Genomic DNA, 22,070 nt, shown 5'->3' with positions numbered 1-22,070 from the left:
AAATATGTTTGGTATTCTCAATAACAATTCTGAATTAGTAAGATTTAAATATACATCACTATATATGCAAAGCACACATCAATCAAAAATTCTATTGCGAGAATATATGCAAACAAGTTTATCTGGCTCTTTCCTCTGACTTAATAATTGATGTGATTACTTGCTAGAAAATTATGTTTGTAAAAGACCGTGTGACATCATCATGGAATCAGTGAAGAACTTAGCAAATTGGTAAGACAAGAGGAAAGGACAAATAATAGGAATATTATGATAATGTACAATGAATGAAATAAAATTTTAAAAAGAAATTTTTATGATTTAGGTGTAGCATATAAACACCCAATCCAAAGTAGAAATTTGCAACAGTAATGATGGCGATTATGATTTTAATGGCTGACACTAACTGAGCAATTTGCAGTTACTCTTCTAAGTATATTTTTCATGTACTGATTCTCAGTTCTCACTACACCATGACTTGGAAGCTGCTGGTAGCCTCACTGTAGAGATGAGGATGCTGAGGCATATGGAGGTTATTTAACTTCCCTGAGATCACAGACTAAGTAGCAGGATAGGCATCCAAATCTCACATAGTCTTAATTGTGCTGTCCTCTCTTTCAACCATATAATCAGAATATCCATGTCTCATTCAACACCCAACATTTATTGGGATTTTTGCTCCATGCTTAGGACGTGGGTAAGGTGATCAAAGATAGACAGGACACCTTTGCTCACAGAGCTGTCGTCTGATGGGAATTCCAACAATTGAATAAAATCCCTCTGAAAGTGATACATTCCTATTTCTGCAATTCATTTGGAGTCTGCATGTTGATCTGTAGGTGTTATTAGGGAAAAATTTCCTGTGTTGGGTGGGAAATTCATAGAGATCATAGAAATCCTTAATTATTCTAAGATTAGAATAAAAAGCATGTGTTAAATTTTCAATTTTATGTTAATAATTTTTCCTTAAAGATACCAAAATGCAAGTAAAACAGAATCCTTTAAAGCTGTTATTATTACCGTTACTGGCAAATCTTAATAGTCATCCTAACCTTTGACATGGATTTAGCTTCAAATCCTATTTAAGAATTTTGGCAAGGTTTTTGTGATTATCTCTATAAAGAGAATTATCATCATGCTTCAGACATAATTAAAATAAAACCTTTATTATTTGCTTGCTATCTGTTTTCCCCTCTGGATTGTAAACTTTATGGGGAAAGAATCCTTCTGTGTCTTGTTCATCTGGCCCTAGTGCCCAGCAAGGTGCTACAAACCACTTGTTAAATACTGAGTGGGTAGCTAAATGGATGAATGAAATCTAAAGCAGGCCAGCCTGGAGGACTATTATTAATCAAATATACTTCCTCTTGACTGAACATTGTGAATTCAAAACACTTACTATATATAGTCTTCTACCATCTTGCTTCAGATGTGCAAGTTTCATGGACTCGTCGTAATCAGGGAATTTAGTATGCAGGCCTTTATATCAATACAGATCTTGGGTGATTATTTTTGATTAATGTAAAATACAAGGATTCTCAAGTTAAATACTGTAGCTTCCATTAAACACTTAATTTTTGATATCCAAATACTTGTGTTTTTTGGAAGCATTTCTGAGTTAAACTCTAATTAGCCTCTTTAAGTAATCTAAAATGGATCTCTGTTACTTGCAACCCAAGGAGAGCTAACTCTTAAGAACAGCTTGTATCTAAAGGCACTGATGAGGAAAAATTGCAGATGACATGTAAATGATGAGATTTGTTGGCTTCTAAAAGGAAACATATTGAGAATTTTATGTTCAGAGATTGCAAGAAAGAATTTGTAGGGCAAATATTCTGCTTTGTATAACTAAAAAGTCAAGTGGTGATTCTGGCTTTCAGTATGGGTGGATTTAGCACTCAACCAACATCCTCAAGATTCATCTAATTAGACCTCAAACTGAATATTTCTAAAACTAAGTTCTTGACTACTCCATCTACCCCATTTAAAACCTGTCCCTTCTACAACTCCCCATCTCAGTAAATTAAATCCCAATATTTCAGTTGCTCAGGCCAAAAATCTTGGAATCACCCTCAACTCTTCTCTTTCTCTCATGCCCAACAACTGATTCAGAATCTGACTTCTGCAAGAATCTACCACATCGTACTGCTATCACTGCTGTCATCCTGATGCAAGCTGGAACATCCCTCACATGGATCGGAGCAGTGACCCCTTCCTGTTCACCCTCTTTCCACCCTTATCTCCAATAGGCCACAGTGATGCTCAGGATGTCCCATTTCATCTCATTTCAGATAAATACTAAATCCTTATAATGCTCAACAAGGCTTTATATCCATCCTCCAAATCCTCCTCTGACTTATTTCCTGCTATTTTCCTCTTCGCTCATTCCACTGTCACTTCAGGGCCTCTGCATTTGCTGTTCCTTCTAGTCAGAAAGCTCCTCCAGGCATCCAGTGGCTTTCTTTCTAATTTCTTTGAGATCTTTGCTCAAATATCAGTTCAGTGCCACCCGCCCGCCATGTTTAAAAGTGCATCCCTCATCTCCTGACACTCTTATCTCCTTCTCTGCTTTGTTCTTGGGTAGAGCACTGACAGCTACCACACATTTTATAATTTGTCCTCATTTATTTGATTGTTGTCTCTCCAGCCTGCTTTGACTGGAAGACAAAGTCCTTTAGGGCAGAGATTTTACCCACTTTGATCATAACTCTGTCCTCAGAGCTCTGTCTCCAGTATTGAAGTAATCATAATTGGTGCCCAATAACAGATGTTGAACAAACATCTTTTGGCTCTGTTCCAAGGTGGCATCATTCTTACCATGTTCCCTTTTCAGGGTAGAAGTATTGCTATTTGCACCTTAAGGCTTGTTTCTGTCAACTAAACACCCTGGGAAAAGTGGACCACTCCTTTATGATAACTCCACTCAGAGCTATGGCTCTTCTTGGCTCATCCCAGAGGCAGTTGTTATGACCAGTTAATAGAAAACCTTCCCTGGACTGGCCTGAATCACATGTCCAGACCTTACCCCGGAGCAAGGGGATATAATTTCTTTTTTCTTCGGTGATAATTATACATGTATGTCCACTTGAGAAAACAGAATAATATTAAATGGTACAATGTTTTGCACTTTAGTTTTTGCTTTTGCAAGTGGAATGTTTGTCCATGCATGTTGAGCTAAAATCAGTTGCCTAAATTTAAGGAAACCAATCAAGTGTGTCCTAAGGAATTGTAAAGGTAATGTGAGTAAAACAAACATTAAAGGAATAGGAGTCAGAATATTTCAGAAGTTTTTGATAAAATGAATATTCCTCCTTCAAATACATAATTTGGAAGTTCTGGAGTTTTTGTGTGTATAATTTAATTACATAATTATCTACTCTAAGTTATGACTTGGGAAATGTATCAATGCAAAGTTTCCCAAAATTTATAGGTGACCTGTCTTCTCAATTCTTGCCATTCCTTCGGGCCTCCTCTAATATGTACCTAACAGTTTGTCTTAAAAATTACCTTCCAGGAGCACCTGGGTGGCTCAGTCAGTTAAGCGTCTGCCTTTGGCTCAGGTCACGATCCCAGGGTCCTGGGATCGAGCCCCACATCAGGCTCCCTGCTCGGCCAGGAGCCTGCTTCTCCCACTCTCTCTGCCTGCTGCTCTGCCTACTTGTGCTCTCTCTCTGTCAAATAAATAAATAAAATCTTTTTTAAAATTAGCTTATAATTTTTGCTTTCATCAACTTAAAACTAAAATGGAAACTAACCAAGTATGGAAACTGGTATCATTGCCATAAATAGATGCTAACAAAATAATAAATAGTAATAAAATCAGTAATAATAAATACAATGAACAAATAAGCCACTCTCCATTTTTTAACCCTAGCAACATGCTCTTGCCTGTTGGGACCTCTAAACCTGCTTCCTTTTTGTTTCTGATGTTAGTATCAAAGAGATATTAGAAACCTGGTATCCCCAAATCCAGCTTTCTCTTCAAGCTAACAGGAAAAATAAAGGGAATATCTCTCTAGGTGACTTGTTATTTGTCAGCTCGTCTATGTATCACATCCCAGATATGTATGTGAACTATTCGTATCTGTGTATGATATACCACCAATCACAGAGACTGCTATAGAACACTGTTTGCTCATGCATGTTCCTCAGATTTAGGAGTGTTTTTTTTTTGTTGTTTGTTTTCGGTTTGTTTGTTTGTTTTGTTTGTGGACTTCAACAAAATGATTTCTGATATTTTAAGTTCTGAAACAAGATAGTAATGTAATATTGAACTTGAACAGAATTCAGTCAGGGAATTTCAGCTAATATAAAATCAAATCATTCCCCTGGCTAAACGTGTAAATCTTACGAACTTTACTTTGTAGGAGCTTTGGCACGTTTTTGGAAATCTTCCACTTGCCTACAAATTCTCTGGAAAGTTTTAAATGTTTTGCTTAGAGTTTACAAATTGTATTATTTTTATTATCCAAAGGAGAAAAGATTTTGGCCAAGGAAATTTCTAGTCATTTAAAACAAAGAAAGATCTTCCTCCCTGACATTCCAGGTTGGACCCCAAGAAAAGTCTTTTCTGAGTTTCAGATGAGTTAAGAAGATGTTTTTGTTGTCTAGTTGCACATTGAGTCAGTTTCCTATTATAAGTCATTTGTTCATTTGTAATAACTCTAATGATTCTGAAACAAATATGTCTCATTATTTGGGAGAAAGTTATCTTTTGGTGACCTGATTCCTACACAGTGTCACATGTTTCAGCAGTTTAATCACAAATGCTGATATTCAACTCAACTGAACTCCAACTACAAAGTACAGTTTCTGGATACTGGTGAGAACAACCACTTACCACTAAATCACCTCATTATCATCAAGGAGTCAAGAAAAAAATTAAGAAATCTGTTGAGTCTTGAATAAGTAATCACAGCAAGCATATGTTCTTAAAATTCCATATTTTGAAAGTAAATGCCAGTTTCACCATCACCACTATGGAAATATCACTATGGAAAATTCTAGACAGTAATATTCTTAATTCTAACAGCCTCTACTTTTTATTATATAAAAGAAAACATTGTCATTGTTGAAAATTTGCAAAAAAAGAAAATTGTAGAGAAGAAATCATCCATAATCCTATCTCAGAAATACCATTATTAATGTTGGGCTTTCTTTTCAGACTTGAGTTCTATAGAATGTTTGTCTTATACAGTGGAAGTATGCTGTGTATTTAGTTACCTCTACAGCATAGCAATTTCCATTGTCACTCGTAGTTTTTCATAAACATGTTAGTGTATGAATAATATTCCATTGTAATAATATACCACAATGTAACCATTTTCCTGTTGATAGACATGACTTATAGTCCTAGCTTCATCCAGTCAACAACCTTTTATTTATCACTTGCTTGTAGGCAAGAGGCTGAGGACTAAGTAAAATCTATAAAGCTGACATTGAGGAGTGTATTAATCAAACACATGGAGGATATCATGACGGGTGCTTAAAGAACAATAATAATAAAAGCCTTCAACATAATACTATTTTTGTTACAACATTTGAAATTATTTAAATAATTTTGCAGCCTGCCAATTAGTGTTGCGCTGTATAGTGATATGCTACCTTTCTACTAAAATTAAATTAGTTTTTGTCATTTTTTTCTACGTTAGGATACTATCCACAGTAGAAATTGAGCTGGAAAAAATCTGTACGATGTGAAAGTTGAGACATAATTTACCAAAAATTTACAAATATAGACTGTATCAAGTTCTAATAAAGTGTGGAACTCAATCAGCCTATGCTGGGTTGGGCTTCCACCTAGGATAGAATCTGGAAAGTGAAACAGATAAGCTGTATTAACGTATAGTATTCCATGTCTCCCTGCCTTTACAAAAATGTACGGTGTTGCATCAAAGCTATTTAGAATACTGGCTAATAGCTGTTCCAGTCAGATTAGGCTAATCCAGGCCACAATATCCAACCTCCAAACCTTAGTGGCTTAAAACTGCAAGTGTTTCTTTCTCACTCATCCTACATGTCCACCACAAGTAAGATTCAGAGCTGATCCATGCCACGTTCACTCCAGGGCCCAGACTGAAGGAGCAGCCACTCACTGGGCTGTGCTGATCTCACGGCAGAGGGAAAAGAGAAGGCCTGAGCAGATTCTTCTCTGGCTTTGGAAGCTGCCACTGGGGAGTGACCCACTGCGCTTTTGCTTACATTCCATTGGTTGAAAGGAGTCATGTGACAAAGCCTAATGTCTGTGAGATGCCAGCAAGAAGCAGAAGTATGTCTTCTACAGGCATGGGAACCACATGTCCCATGGCCAAGCTGAATGTCAGTAAGAGAGAAGTATAATCTTCCCACAAGGAGTAAAGGGCAGAGGACCTGCAAAGATCTTAAACAACAATACAGTCTACCTCAAAATACTTTAAACAATAACACAATTGACCCTACCAGCCAATAATAAGGATCATCAACGAGTCGTTTCCAGAGGATCTAAGAATATAGCTCAGGTAACTGAGAGAACTCTAGAGATCCCTGAACTACACTTTCATCTGCTCCCAATGTCTGTACCCTTCCTCCTTCCCATCCTTCCCTCAGCATCCACCACCTCAAACCTTTAGAGAAATAACAAGTTTAAACAGTTACATTGTACAGATTTATTCCATCAAGATGTATTACTTATCTAGATATGTCAATAAAATGTCCTTAAAATATATAAAAACTACCCCAAACTAGTACTTATTTTAAAAGAGAAATGACAAGTCAGATACCTTCAATGGCCAGACAGGTATCAATGGGCAGGGATGGATGGCTGGGGCGTCTTGTCTTAGGTCCAACCCATTCTCTCTATCCCTCAGAGTAGGCCCATTCTTTCCCATCCAATATTGCACGAGCAATCAGCAATCAGAAACCCAGAACTTAAGTGAAAGCTCCTGAGTTTTAAATGTTGGCAATTACACAAAATTAAAGTACAGTGTCAAAAAAAAAGTTTGCAAGCTGACTGATGAGCTTTCAGGTCACAACTTCTGATCTGAAGTTTTCTAGTTCTAGAGCAATTTCACTCTCCTGTAGTTTTTAATTATGAAAGTGGTACATGATGATCTTGAGGCTCAGAAAACACTGATATGATTCAGAATAAGAATAATTGGGCGCCTGGGTGGCTCAGTCATTAGGTGTCTGCCTTCGGTTCAGGTCGTGATCCCAGGGTCCTGGGATCGAGCCCTGCATCGGGCTCCCCGCTCCGTGGGAAGCCTGCTTCTCCCTCTCCTTCTGCCACTCCCTCTGCTTGTGTTCCCTTTCTCGCTGTGTCTCTGTCAAACAAATAAATAAAATCTTTATTAAAAAAAGAATAAGAGTAATCAGACCCAGAACAGACCTTAATGTTTTCTTCCTTTCCCTTTTCCTGTTTTATCTGTTTATTCAAAAAGTATTCGTTCAAGGCTGCATTCATTCACCTCATCTATTTTTGGGCTGATACAAGATAAGCCTCAGTGTCATACTTGCAGTCATCTTTTCTACAAGACTAGTGTTGGAAGAGACGCTTCAGCCAACATTACTCAAGTTGGATATTAATAAAATCCAACCTCCCAAGCATACATCTTTCGGTAGAACAGACCTTACTGCCTTTGCTCCCGCGGCATCTGGCGGAACCTGGCCCGTTACACTTAACTGTCAGGACGCAGGAAATCACAGACTTCGGGAAAATGTTCTAAGGCGGTGCATTCATATCATTTGGCCTGAGTCACCAGAACATGGTCATCAGTCTTTCAACCCTAAGGCTACTGCCGTTATATACATTTTTGTTATCAAAGCAGTGCAGCTTGAACTCTCTGAGCTGACCTCAAGTCGTTGCTAATGCCAGATCGCACCATTTCAAAGGCAGCATAGAATAGTGTGAAAGAGTAGACACGAAGCAAAAGAATCCGCAGGGAAGACAGTCTTGTTTGGTGTCATTAGTCACATAAAAGTATCTGAGAGCTCTTCCCATCTGTAAGTTCAGCCGTCTTTCCCTCGTGACATGAGTCAATGATGTTTAGAAATTTCCCTGCCTAGCCAATATTTTATATCCTTTTCCCATTACAAATTCAGTTAACCAGATCACTTTCTGCAGCTAAATCCACAAGTACATATTTCAGCACTGCTTTTGGGCAATTGTGATGCTCTGGCCAAATGGATAATATTGTGTTTGTTTTGTGCTTGACAGGAAACTGAATTTTAATGTCCTGTCTGTGCTGCCGCTGAACCCCCCCCCCCCCCCCCCCCCCCCCCCCCCCCCCCCCGCTTTCCCCAGCATGAGTATGCTGTCTGGTGTTCGTGAGAGGGAACTGAGCTATGAATCCAAGTCTTTAAACCTCAGAGAATTTCATTTATTATCGAATGGAATTCTCATTAATATTTTAGGGTTTCGCCTTATTTTTCTCAAAAATTGGTTTAAAACTTGGAAAACGAAGAGTGAAATATAGACTCTGCTGCAGTTTTTCATGTGAATAGCTGTTACTTCATGGGAATAAATAGAAGTAACCGTTATCTTTGCCTCCCGTTTGCTTATCTCATCACACAATGCTGGCTTAAAAATTATCCACACTACATTTTGTGCGTCTTTAATCTGCTCAGTTGGCAATTTCTCTCGGCCTCTGTGTGGATGTGTGAAAGTGGGTCACACCACCTGCCTCTCTTGATGCATCAACAAGCATCCCTCTAGTGGTGGATAAAGGAATTCCCTTATCTCCACTATGAACGTGTTTCCAGAAGACCCACAGCCACCAGTGAGAAATGTCCTCAAAGATGTGATGAATATGATTAAATGAATTCTCACAATTTCACTGAAGAACCTTTTGAAAAGGAAATTTAGCTACCCTTATTTTTTTTCTGATTCCGCCTATATGCTGCATATTACCAAAGAGATTTTGCTGTGTTTTTATAAGCCTCCTATAACCGTCCTTTATCTGTTCTATGTAAAATATCATTCATGTTCGAATCTAGTTCATTTTCTCATTTTGCATCTCAAGCTCCCAGTCAGCCACCAGGAAATGTTGTTTGGAATGCTACAGACACTAAAGTGTTACTTAATTGGGAACAAGTTAAAGCAACGGAGAACGAATCAGAAGTAACGGGATACAAAGTAAGATATTTGCAATGCTTTCTTTTCCTATTCCTGGCAAGGGAAGCACAGTTTGAATGATTTTTCTAACTCTGATAATACGGTTGCCGTAATCTGATTTTAACATAGATATCAAACTTTTTATTAAAAGGGTATTTTCCCCCAAATGTCTGATTTCTTAAATATAAATTTAAGGGAAGTAATTCTGGTCATGCAGGGATTTGGGACAAAATGTTTGTAAACTGTTCATGCTGTTAATTACTTTGTTAATTCTGATGCTCCCCCCTATACTACTTAAAAAACAATGGAAATCGTTAGCTCTAGTCTATTGGTCTGGCTTTTGAGATCAGTACAGTAGGGGCTTGCCCCCTCTCTCCAACCTTCCAAATGCCCAAGCCAGGCTGAGCTCTTCCAGAGAAGAAGTTCACTTTTCCTTCCCTCCTTGATTTTGAGGACTTGATGATTCTAGTGTGTGCTGATCCCCAGCCTAAGACCTATGAAAAGACCTATGAATTAAACTTATATTCTGGTGAATATAATAAGACAAACAATATGTAAGTGAGGTAACTTCAGAGTAATCAGTCTATGAAACAAAGTAAGAGTAGGCAATGTAAGAAATAAGTGTATCTGTTCATGCATTTTAGGTGTTCTATAGGACTAGCAGTCAAAATAATGTACAAGTGCTGAACACAAATAAGACGTCAGCAGAACTTTTGTTGCCCATTAAAGAGGACTACATTATTGAAGTTAAGGCCACCACGGATGGAGGGGATGGAGCCAGTAGCGAACAGATCAGGATTCCAAGGATAACCAGTAAGTTGGTCAAAGTCAACATTCACTCTATTGATAACATCAGCATTATGAACCCCCAAGAGTAAGTCAGTCAGTGTCCTTCTGTCCATTTTTCCTCCATGATGTCCTCCATCTGAATGGTAAGAAGCTTTTGGAACATGAGAGATGACAGTAACAGAAATTTCTCATGAGTGATACAAACTACGAAGAAAGATAATAATAACTAATAGAAAAGACATCAAAAAATATTTTGCAGAACTATTAATTTGAATTTTTTTCCTCCTTATGAGCTATGCACAAATTTGCCTTTGGATTTCCTCTGAAGAACAGAATTTCTTAAGCATTTCTCAAGGGCAATGTTAAACCCACAAACTAGTTTTAAGATCTTTGTTTGCCTCCTAGAAATTATACACGAATCTTATCAGTTCTTTAAAAAGTGGAAAATGTGACATTGTTAAGGTCATAAACCGCTTGGCCAAACCAAAACACTTCTAAAAAAAAAAAAATTCCGGGCGCCTGGGTGGCTCAGTTGGTTAAGCGACTGCCTTCGGCTCGGGTCATGATCCTGGAGTCCCGGGATCGAGTCCCACATCGGGCTCCCTGCTCGGCAGGGAGTCTGCTTCTCCCTCTGACCCTCTTCCCTCTCGTGCTTTCTATCTCATTCTCTCTCTCTCTCTCTCAAATAAATAAATAAAATCTAAAAAAAAAAAAAATTCCTCGTTTCTGATTTCGAAGGAGGTTCACGCTAACTTTTCCTTTCAAAATCCAAATTAAACCTATTTTACAATAGAAATTACACTTTTAGAATTAGGGGAAACAGACTCGTATTCATATTTCATCAGTGACAGTGGTAGAAGAAATTTCATTTATTCTTTCAAATCTCAAATCTGGAGTTTGGGGACCTCAGTTTAAGTAGAGTAGAAGCCGTCTTGTCTTCTGTTCTGTAGTTCTCAGTGATATAAATAACCTTGTTCCCTGTTTCCTTTCACAGGGCTTGACCTAGTCTGTAATCTTGGGCATAAGATTAAAAGCTCTCTCTTTAATCTTAGAAAACAAAATGACCGACATCATTAGGAAGTAACAAGAAAGAGGGATATGGAAACTTGGAAGAATTTTATCTTTACGTGAAATCATAAAGACTGCCATACTTAAACTAAAACAAACAAATAACTAAACTATACCAAGAAAATGGGAAGCGTTTATCTTAGAACTGAGTTCCACAGCATAAAAATCTATAAAAACCATTTCAGACTATAGATCTTTTAAAAACTGTATGCACTTCAATAGAGCAAAACTAGAAATTTAAGCTTGTTATGATTATTATTACATAGGTTTTAAAGTAATTAAGATAGGTTCTCTTACTCCTAGAATAGTGCAAGGTGTAGAGTTCACAATCCAATATGGCCAGAGTAGTAGATTCTATGCTTTTGCAGGAACAGACACGATTTTTGCATTTTAGGGCTGCTGAGTCAAGAGTAGCCTTTTTGTCTGCCATATGCCGTCAGCTGAGCTTGCAAGGACTAGAGCAGACAAGGCCATCTCTAGGAAAATGGAGCTTTTATTGATGGCCTTTTTAAAAAAAAAAAAAGATGTTTTATATTATGCCTAATAATTTATCTAGAAATGCATAAAGTAGAAACACAGATTTTTCCAAACCCTTATCCAATGAAGCTTTCTTTAATTAAACCATTGAATTATCTCAAAATTGTCTGTAATAGAGTGTAATTGTTTTCAAAATGATTAAGTTGTTTTTGCAATTTCAATTAAAGTTAAATAATATTAGACGAACAAAGCCTAGATTCATTTTTAAAAAACTTAAGTACAACAGCGTTTTTAGAGAGATTCTGGGCAAGTAATATATGCTACATTGATAAATAAAATGAGAGCTAATAATAACGTGATTTTAGGTTAGGTTCATGGTATGATTTGATTTTGATAGGAGAGGCATTGCTTTTGCCCTGATTATTTATATTGGTAAAAATCTTTATTAATGAGTTATTTATCATCTTTGACAGATATGGATGCAAGAGGTTCTACTTCAGCCATCTCAAATGTCCACGCTGTGTCAAGTTATATACCTGTAGTATTCTTTATTGTAAATGCCTTGTGGTGATACTAACTTTTTTTTTATTATTTACTAGAAAGTTAATTGGTTACAGAAAAAGTGCTTTCATGAAATGCGGTGGTTATGCATGTTTTTTTTTCCAATCTGTATTTTTAACTTTCTATAGGTAAAATGTGAATATAATAAAAAAAACAGTAAATCCTTTTAGGGGAATCTGAAATGCCTTAATATTTACTTGATAAACCAAAGGAATTTACATATTACCTACATTAGACTTTTGATAAAGATCTTCATAAGCTATGATTTTAAGCACTGCCTATGGATAGACTCACGTGCTCTCATATGTATACGCACACACTCATGCGCACACATGTTCGTTTGTCTGTTTTTTTAATGTAGAAAAACTCATTTAATCCAAACGTTATTTTCCCATGATAACAGCATTGCTCAGAAGACTTAATCAGTATTATTTTGATATGCTCATTTGAAATACTCAAGGGTGAAAATACATTTTTTAAATTACCCTGTTTGGAAGAGGGTGCATGTGATTCAAAAGAATGTTGGAAAGTGCTACACCAGAGGTGGGAACAGTGCTGTTTTGTTTAGGCATGACAAAGTTGTGAGATTCTTTACAAATCACCTTGCTCTCTCCAGTTGTCAATTTTTCATCTACAGAATGTGGAGATAATACCCAGCATACCTGCCCCTGCCCCATGCATTGTTTGTTAAGAGATAAAGAAGGGAATGTGAAAGTGTTTTGTTACCCTTAACATGCTGAATCTGTGCAAAATATTAATAAGAATTTATTTAACCATATAAAAGTCATACGGACCAGCCACTTTTTTACAGCTTGCATTCTATTATGGGTAATGCTTTCTTTTTTTCAATGATATTATAAAATTGAAATGATCCCATTTTATTCTTTCTCATATATTAAAAAAAATTAAAAAGTAATTGTTTCCTTCACATCTGCGAACAAGCTTTCAGGTTTTATTAAATATGGTGGAGAAAATAAGGAATGACCTGACTCTCAAGTCAAATATTAAACAAAATTCACACAATTCTTCATTTCCAATTTCTGATTCCATTCAGGGACCCTTTCTTTTTTGGATGGTGGAGATAGTTTTTTAATGAAATCCAACCGTCTATCAGAGTGAGTCTGGCAGGCTTTTTAGTTCCTGAGTTAAATTTGTAATAGAACCACGGCAATGCTGCTGACTTTGATATGTATGACTCAGTCTTTCAATATGTGGTTTTCAAAAGATTGTTGAAGACATGACTTCATAGCAATATGTAAAGTATATATGAAAATCGACAGATTGAGTGTTAGACATTGCAAAATCAATTTTTTACCTCTTTCCTACCAATTTCACATTTTGCAGGAACTTGTTCTTCTTTACAAAGATAGAATTTGAAACCAACAGTTCAGACATCAAAGAAGGATAGAAATTAGCAAAATTCTGATACCATCATGAAATATTGCTTTATGTTGAAAGATTACATTTGAGATAAAGTCATTATACACAAAAGAGAAAAATATTTATAATTTTCTCTGCAAGGTCTGTATATATTGTATATATCTAGAAAAAATCTGGGTGACTAGTAGATTTCATATGACCATTGTTATTTCCAGTCAAAAAGCGGGGAAACACTTTCTCCAATACCTGTATTTTATGCTACATGTAATGGAGTTGTACCTTTTTATTATTTAGTAATTCTGATAATATGTTCCTATACTTTCCATTTTCAAGATGATTACTCTATTGTTTCCTGGCGTTTGTAGCAATATATCTCCATGAGATATGTACTTTGTTTCATATTGAAAAGTATAAAATTTATCTTTAAATTCTGTGTGTGTATCCTATGGTTATCTGTATGTATTATTTTCTATTATTCGAATAAAATTTATAACAATCAAATATCCATGCATAATTCATTGTGGTATGGTCAAAAAGAGTATTTTAAGAGGGGAAATGGGATGGCGCCATAATAGTTATGCTGATGCTATCATTTCTTATATTTTTCAGCCAAATTTCAATCTTTCCATCTTTTAAGGGGATTTTTTTAAAGTTATTTTTATACCCTACTGACTTAGTAAAAACAGCAGTTTTAAAACAGTATCCTTTGGGGCGCCTGGATGGCTCAGTTGGTTAAGCGACTGCCTTCAGCTCAGGCCATGTTCCTGGAGTCCCAGGATCAAGTCCCGCATCGGGCTCCCTGCTCAGCAGGGAGTCTGCTTCTCCCTCTGACCCCCATGATCTCTCTCTCTATCTCATTCTCTCTCTCAAATAAATAAATAAATAAAATCTTTAAAAATAAATAAAACAGTGTCCTTTATATTAAAAATATTTCAGGTATGGGGAGAGAGGGAGGGGAAGTAGAAAATTCACTTTACATAATTATGGTATCTAGTTTCTAATGACTTGACTTGGTTGATAGTGTCTACCCACATTTTTGGTAAGTACTAGGTGTATTAGTGTACCTTAGTGAAGGGAAAGACTGAGGGAATATGCAGAAACAGATTATGCCATTAAAACCCGTGCCTGCATCATCTCGGTCTGAATTACACCCTCACTAATTAGGGCTGTGTGACCTTGCTTACATTCAGTAACTTCCCTATGCCTCAGTTTCCCTATCTGCAGAATGGGGACGTGGTACTATTACTCTTATAGAAATGTGAGATCTTCGGTGACTACTGCACCCTCTGGGCTGAATTTCATCTTTTGTAAATTGAGGTGGTTGGTGTGCCCACCTAAAAGCTGGGAGTTAGTAAATGAAACCATGTGTGTGAGTGCTTAGAGCCATGCTCCATCAGTCTTCTCATCAGTAGGTAAATAGGTGACACTGGAAGACAAAAGTAAACATTTGAAGGTGGCTTTCTTTTAATATGTTTAGAGCTCTCCCTTGATCTCATTCTACTGAGAAGAAAGGTATATGATACCAGTAATTCCTCGGAGAGAGTAAAGTGATTCTGTATCAGTTTTTAATAAGAATATAACATTAATAATGTCAGATAGCATCTTCACTGTCTTTGTGCCAGACTCTTAGCCACTTTACTATTGCTAAATTAATCATCACAGTTAGGTACTAATATCAAGCCCATTTTACAGATGAGACCAAGACTCCACGTGATTAAGGACAACAAGGGCAAGTAAAATAGGATTCTAACCCAGGCAAACTGCAAACCTTGAGCTCTACGGCATGTTTAGATCCCTTTCAAAATCAGATCCATCGGGGCGCCTGGGTGGTTCAGTTGTTAAGCGTCTGCCTTCGGCTCAGGTCATGATCCCAGGGTCCTGGGATCGAGTCCCGCTTCGGGCTCCCTGCTCAGCCGGAAGCCGCTTCTCCCCCTGCTTGTGTTGCCTCTCTCGCTCTGTCTCTCTCTGTCAAATAAATAAATAAAATCTTAAAAAAAAGATCAAAATCAGATCCATCAGATTTAGAGATTTTGAGTAAGAATTTGTAGTACCAACATGCAATGTAATTTGTTCTGCCTCTATTATTGATCATAATTCAAATTGGGGAATGGAAAAGCTGGGAAGCTTTCCCTTGGCAATTGTAAATTTTGATATTCTCTAATTCTTACATGGAAGGCTATCCAAGATAAGACTATCCCAGCTTCAGAATTCTTTAAGTAAAAATTATAAAAATATTTGTCTGTTTGAAAAATATTTTCTAGGATTTATGTTTGATTTTCACCATACATTTTCTTTAATTTTTTTAAAGGTGGTTTGTGTTGATTTTCAATAATTTTACCATTTTCAATGAAAATGTAACAGTATGATTCAATAAAATAAAATAAAAAATGATTAGGATGTTACTAGTTTTTTTTTCCAATTAAAATCCCCCCTGCCTTTTCATATTCATATAATGCCATCTTTTTTTGAATTTAAAATTAATCTTAATTGGGTTGATTTTTTCTGAAGCATTGTACCCTTTTTAAAAGGGAAAAATGTACTGATATTCATTATAAGTCCGTTACACTTCAGTAAATATTGGAGGTAAAATCAACCCACAGTAGCAATTACAAAATTAGCAATCAGTAAATTGTACCATTCTTTTGAAAGGAATGATATAAACAGATTGGAATATGGCTTATTTCAATCATTAGGTTTTTCTGCTTTTGTTTTTATTTGAACGCTGTGCCCTAATTTAGCATGTCTTGCTTTATATATAGGTGATAATTACCTCTTGAACTTGCACATGTAATAAATGCACTGATACAGAATTAAATACGTAGGAAAGGGTGCTTCTGTTATTTGCTGGTCATCATTCCTATTCTTTACTCTTCTTTCACCCATTGAAATTAGCTTGGAGCTTGATGAGTCTACCTTGATCATTAGTACTGTGTGGAAGAGAAAGAATTAGAAACTGTATAATTGGATGTTTCCTGGGAAAATTTGGGGGGTGGGGGGACAGACAAAGATAAGAATGGCAAATTAGCAGATTTATTTTGGCATCAGACAGTAGAATGCGACAAACACAAAACCCAAAGCTAATCAGAAATGTATAGCTAGACTGGCTAATGAGGAAGCAAAATGTCCACTCAATGTGATTGTTGTAGTGGTTTTGCCAAAACGTCCAGATAAGAATGGCTGCCCTTCCAATGCTAAATGTCAAGATCACACATCAGAATGCCCATTGGGATCATAAACTCTGGCAGAGTGAGTGCTCTCATTGGACATGGCTCATCTTTATCTGTTTTGCACATATTTGTTGAATTAAGTCAGTGAATTTTTCACCATCTCCTCTGACCCTCTCCTGTTTTGTTAGCTTAATTTTTCTTCCTGTGCTGCCTCTGGAGATAATAGATACAATAATTAGGGGAAGAAGAGGTATTATAAAATCTTATTTGAAGTAACTATAAGCAGTAGATCATCTGTATTGGGCAAGTTGACCAAACTGGAAAGAAAGCAGTATAACCTCACCGTTAAGAGCATTTGTTCTCAGTCATAGATCTGAGTTGGAATCCTAGCCATGTTTTAAAAAACTGTGTGACCTTGGAGAAGAAATTAATCCCCTCTAAGACAGTGTTTCTCTAAGATAGCACCAATGGAAGGACCTGCCTTGGAGGACTCCTGGCATGATGTAATCACAGAAAGCCTTTGTCACAGTTTGGTTCATGGGTCCTCACTAACAGACTCTGATAGGTTAATCATATTATTGTTATTATCGGGTTTTAAATGCTGAATCCTTCTTCAATGATTACTCGTCAAATGCACATAATAATACAATCTTCCTCAAAGGTTGGTTCATGAATTCATCCATAGTTTCAGAGACTGGTCTTGAGATAAGAGATCTAAGATTACTCTTCTCAGGGAGCTTATATGTAAGTAATAAAGCAAGGGAAGGGATAGAGAGTAATTTGAGGATGAGAAAGATATTTTAGAATATATGCTCAAGTAATTGTGAGAACTAAGATAATGTTTATAGAGTTTGTAGCACAATACTGGGCACATGTAAGGAGCCTAGTCTCTGCTGTCTACAACCTGTATTCTCTCAAAGCAGACCCAAATGGCAAATAGCTCAGAATGTTGCCACAAGTCAACACCAGTGATGATATACAGAGGATGTTATTCAGGAAGATGGTTATATTTCACACTAAAAGCTTTATTGTTATTGCCTTTAAGAGGCCTGTTTGTGACTTCATATATGTTCCTTATGTATTATAGTAGTGAAGTTTAAACCAGAGTCACTTGATCTGGTAGGGCTGGTCTAGCGTGCAGAGAAGGTTCTGGGAGTTAGTCTGGAATGGCTGAGGAGTTTTTAGAGAGCCTTGGCAGAAAGGAATATATTAGATAAAAGGAAATCATGTGAAGAGTATCAAAGGAAAGCCCATTTTGAGAACATTACTATTTTTGTGTTCTTACCTAGATCAGTTACCTCCAACTCCCAGGACCCCTCACTACACATGAGTGAGAGACTGTCCTGCTGGGTTTGGAAGCACCAAAAGAGATGTCTTTGGCTACTGCTACCACATAAAATAAAGCTTTCCTCTCCCTTCAGAAGTTAAGTGTGTTTGCCCCTATGCAAGGCCCTTCCTGACTAGGTCCTTTCTGTAGGAAAAAAAGCCATTCTCTAATTCTGTTTCCCCACTTTTATATGAGAAATACAGAATTATTTTTTTTAATCTAGTTGCCTCATGCCATAGCTCGAGAGATGCATTTCAAAGTAATGAAATAATCTTGAGGAGAGAGAGAACAGGAGATGTAGGTCAAGATTTGAATCTAAAGAAATGAGGAAAGGGAGAAGAAGTGCTGGGTATATTTTCCAAGGTAGTAACAATCGAGAACATTTCACTTATTTTCACGGACATTCACTTTTCAATGAAAAGCCGTTCAGTATCTTCAAAGAGATTTTCTTGAAAATAACAACTACCCATACTTTTCCTCACAGACTTGTTAAGTCCTGTGGAGAACATTGTGTTTACAGCCACTACACTGGTGAAAAGGCAGCTAGTGGGCTACAGGTGGTTGTGACAGTAGACGAGCCCCAGCTTCTCAGGTGAGATGGCAGAACTGGGAGAGCCCCTCCGCACCTGGGAGTAACCTATTGCAGATGGTAACTTGCCTAGGGGAAGTTTCCAGATCTGAACAACACACCAGTGGGAAGGAAATTATGCAGAGCTCTGAGCTGAGTCATGGTCAAGTCTTGGTAAGTACATGTAACTTGTATTTTAGAAAAAAATCTCTTGTAGGAGATTTGGGAAATGATTAAGATTATGGGCTTGGAATCAGCCCACAAGTCCTGAGTCTGGTTAGTGCTTTCAAGTGCATTACTCGATCACTCTAAATTCTTTTGGAAATTCCTGTCAAATGGAGGTTAGAAGTGCCTGCTTCTATTGTGTGGTAATTAGATGAAATAACGCCTAGAACGGGGTTCTCGCTCTACCTGAGGAAGTCGGACCTCAGTACTGCATGCCCAGAACCGATTTCTACTTCTCTCCCATCCAGAATACTGAAAGATAAGAAGGTTAGTGCTAACTTCTTAATCCTTGAAATGCTTTGTGCCTTTTATTCCATAGTTTGAATCACTTTCATTGATCCTATTTGTATATTTGCTTACTACTCAAGGTGAAAACTGACCCAGCAAATGCCATGTTGAAAGGAGATGCCTACGGTTTATTTGTTTGTTTGTTTGTTTGTTCTGGTTCAGAAGAGAGATCAAAAAAAAGTGACCTCTTTTCTTTACTGGTCCAGAACATTTTCCCCAAAGTTTTTTGGTTTTGTTTTTTTAGAGAGAAAGAGTGCTAGCTGGGGTGGGGAGGGGCAGGAGAGGGAGACATAGAATCTTAAGTAGGCTCTATGCCCACCGCAGAGCCCAATGGGGGCCGGGGCTCAATCTCATGACCCTGAAATCATGAGTCGGATGCTTTACCCAGCTGAGCCACCCAGGCCCCTGTTATTTTTAATTTTTCGAGAGCCCTCCACACTGTTTTCCATACTGGCTGCACCAGTTTACAATCCCACCAACAGCGTAGCAGGGTTTCCTTTTTTCCACATTCTCACCAACACATCCCCATCTCTTATCTTTCTTTTTTTTTTTTTTTAAAGATTTTATTTACTTATTGGACAGAGAGAGAGGGAACAGAAGCAGCGGGAGAAGGAGAGGGAGAAGCAGGCTTCCCGCGGAGCAGGGAGCCCGATGTGGGGCTCGATCCCAGGACCCTGGGATCACGACCTGAGCCGAAGGCAGACGCTGAACGACTGAGCCACCCAGGCGCCCCATCTCTTATCTTTCTAATGTAGCCATTCTAACAGGGCTCACCACCCTTATGATGTTAATTGTTTCTCTACTCCTGAATATAACTTAAGGCAAGTCCAGTGACACATCTGCACTTGTTTTAAGTGTTCTAGGTGATAACTGAACTTTCCTGTCTAAATCCAAATAAAATAATACAAAATTGTCCCCTTGCTCATCTCAGGTCTGCTGCACCCTATCAGTCTCAATAGGAGAAGTGGGCATAGCTTTTCTCTTTATGCAGAACTTCTCTTTTTCTACTTTCTCACTAACCATGGCTTCTGAACAGAGAACAAAGTAAGGAGGCAGGAAAGAACTTAGTAAATCAGCACCTACTTGACACTAGTTTCCTCAATTGTGACCATGGACAGATCAAAGTGGCTGCACATTTTTAACAAACCCCCATCAAGAGATGGAGACTCTTTCCCTTCCACTCTTACCTGAATTGGCCAGGAGCTGCCTTAACCAATAGAATATGACAAGAAGGAGGCTCGGCCAGTTCTGGGCCTGTGCTTTAAGAGGACTGGCACCTTCTGCTTGGATTTCTTGGATCTTTGAACTGCCATGTAAGAAATTATTGTCTTGAGAGCCACCATGCTGTGTGGATCACAAGGTCCAAGGAGACTCCATTGAGGTCCCTCTCATGGGTTCTCTGGAGACATTTTTCCAACCCACTGCCCCATTCTAGGGAATTCTTACTAAGTACCTTGACTAAGGAGCTCTGTGTTCCCATACTTCTCACACTAGACATTTGGGCTCTGTGGCAGCTGGCCAAGTTTATTTTTGCTGAGCTTTTCTGGCCCCTCGTGTGGTGTGTGGGGATGGATGAAAGGCACCAAGGACTCTCTCATGTGGTTGACATCTTATCTGAGGAAATTTGAAAACGTAGGCATTCATTGCCCCGACAAACTCTGGATTTATAACCAAGACTAATGCAGCAGCACTTCCAATTTAATTCCAATTCAGAAAGGCTGGCTGGCTGGCTTATGCTTCAGATAGTTTTATGTAGGAAACACCTCCCAATCCACTGTGTACTCAAAATACAGGTGACATATAAAGTGGTCTCCTTGAAGCCTCTCTCTTAAACTGAGGTACTGAGGAAGAAACCATTTTCTTCCCATGTCAAGGGAACAAGTGGTTGTGATGGTAACACCCCAAAATGTCCCCCCAAAAACTTTATTTTCTCACCCTTAAACTTCTTATATTTATTTAGCATGAATCAGGGGCTTGAGTCACAAAACTTGTTTTGCCCTATTTTATTTGGCAAGTCTCACGTGGTGGTTGATTGAGCTCTGCGTGCTAAAATATGGAATCTATTTCAGATTTAGGTTTCAGATTCTGTTATGACTGCATTGTCTTTTCAGGGGTGGCTTGAGCCTCTTTTCTGTGAGGGCAGCAGGTAAAATAATGCTAATCCAAACAAGAGCCTGAAGGGAGAAAAGACTTTGTCTTCCCCAGTCCTTAGAGCCCACAGTGTGGGCCAAGCTAAGATTTAAAATGCAGGTTTTCCTCATTGATTCACACAGACAAGTGCTTGATGATGTAAGCAGAAAGTTTTCCTTTTCTAATCTTAAATCATTCTTGGATCCAAATAAAACCGGACAATAATGGGCTCAGAATCTGAATAATGCAATAAAGCACAAGCCAAATTTGCATCTTTAGGCAAAGAGGGTGAATGGAGGGGTTCCTTATGGAAGGCTTTAGGGATTAATCAGAAGAGGTCAGAGAAGTTTCTAAAATGCTTGCTTGGGAGGAGGCCCTAAAATCAAATTGAGGTTACTAGATAGAACCTGAGGGAAAGCTGTATTATGCAAAACCTGAGTATATATCTTCCTGTTTTATTTACATTTTCTCTAAAGTGTATGTGTGTATGTGCATACAATCTGTGGGGCAGATTAAAGACATATAAATATATACATATATATAAAGGTGTAAGTGTGTATATACATATTCATTTAACTTTTTTAACTTTAATCTCTGAAAATCAGGAATAACATAAAACAGACACACCCGAAAAAGGAAATATTAAAAATCAAACACAGAGATTATACTAAAATTTAAATAAATTTTGTAAGTGTAGAACTCTATAATAATCGGTGTTACACAAATGTCAAGGAAGAGAAACATATTTGAATAATTAAGGAAATAACCTGTAATTGAGTCAAAATAAAAAAATATTTCAGGAATGGAAATGCTTTTGTAAGTGTTTGTGTTTACAATTACATGTTTGTGCTTGCAGCAATGTTAAGTCAAAAAGATGCCTTAAATTTGACTTGTCAGTGTCAAAATGTCACTTGGTTTGTAAGACAGTTGACTGTCAAATATATTGCATGGATATGCTGGATGTTTTATAGCTACCAAGTCTAGATGCTAATTTTATCCTTAAGA

At 37.5% G+C, this 22,070-nt stretch overlaps 1 protein-coding gene across 4 annotated transcripts in view; it reads left to right on the top strand.

The window, feature by feature from the left end:
• The window catches only part of CNTN3 (contactin 3), a 330,225-nt gene extending 315,075 nt beyond the window's left edge, over window positions 1–15,150 (top strand). For 3 of the 4 annotated variants that reach the window (XM_073901775.1, XM_073901776.1, XM_025885407.2), the window contains 3 exons: window positions 8,994–9,106; window positions 9,730–9,898; window positions 11,893–13,841. In XM_073901775.1, coding sequence (XP_073757876.1) covers window positions 8,994–9,106; window positions 9,730–9,898; window positions 11,893–11,990 — 380 coding nt within the window. In that variant the 3' untranslated portion in view covers window positions 11,991–13,841. Of the gene's footprint in view, window positions 1–8,993; window positions 9,107–9,729; window positions 9,899–11,892; window positions 13,842–15,052 lie in introns of those variants that run through there. The other variant, XM_073901774.1, reaches the window with a different exon arrangement.
• The last annotated feature ends 6,920 nt before the right edge of the window (window positions 15,151–22,070 follow it).

Source organism: Callorhinus ursinus, unplaced genomic scaffold (genome assembly GCF_003265705.2).
Source record: "Callorhinus ursinus isolate GAN/ISIS: 27379988/994484 unplaced genomic scaffold, GSC_fseal_2.0 scaffold15, whole genome shotgun sequence".
NCBI lineage: Eukaryota > Metazoa > Chordata > Mammalia > Carnivora > Otariidae > Callorhinus > Callorhinus ursinus.
Note: the sequence above shows the minus strand (reverse complement) of the source record. Positions and strands in the feature narration are given on the sequence as shown.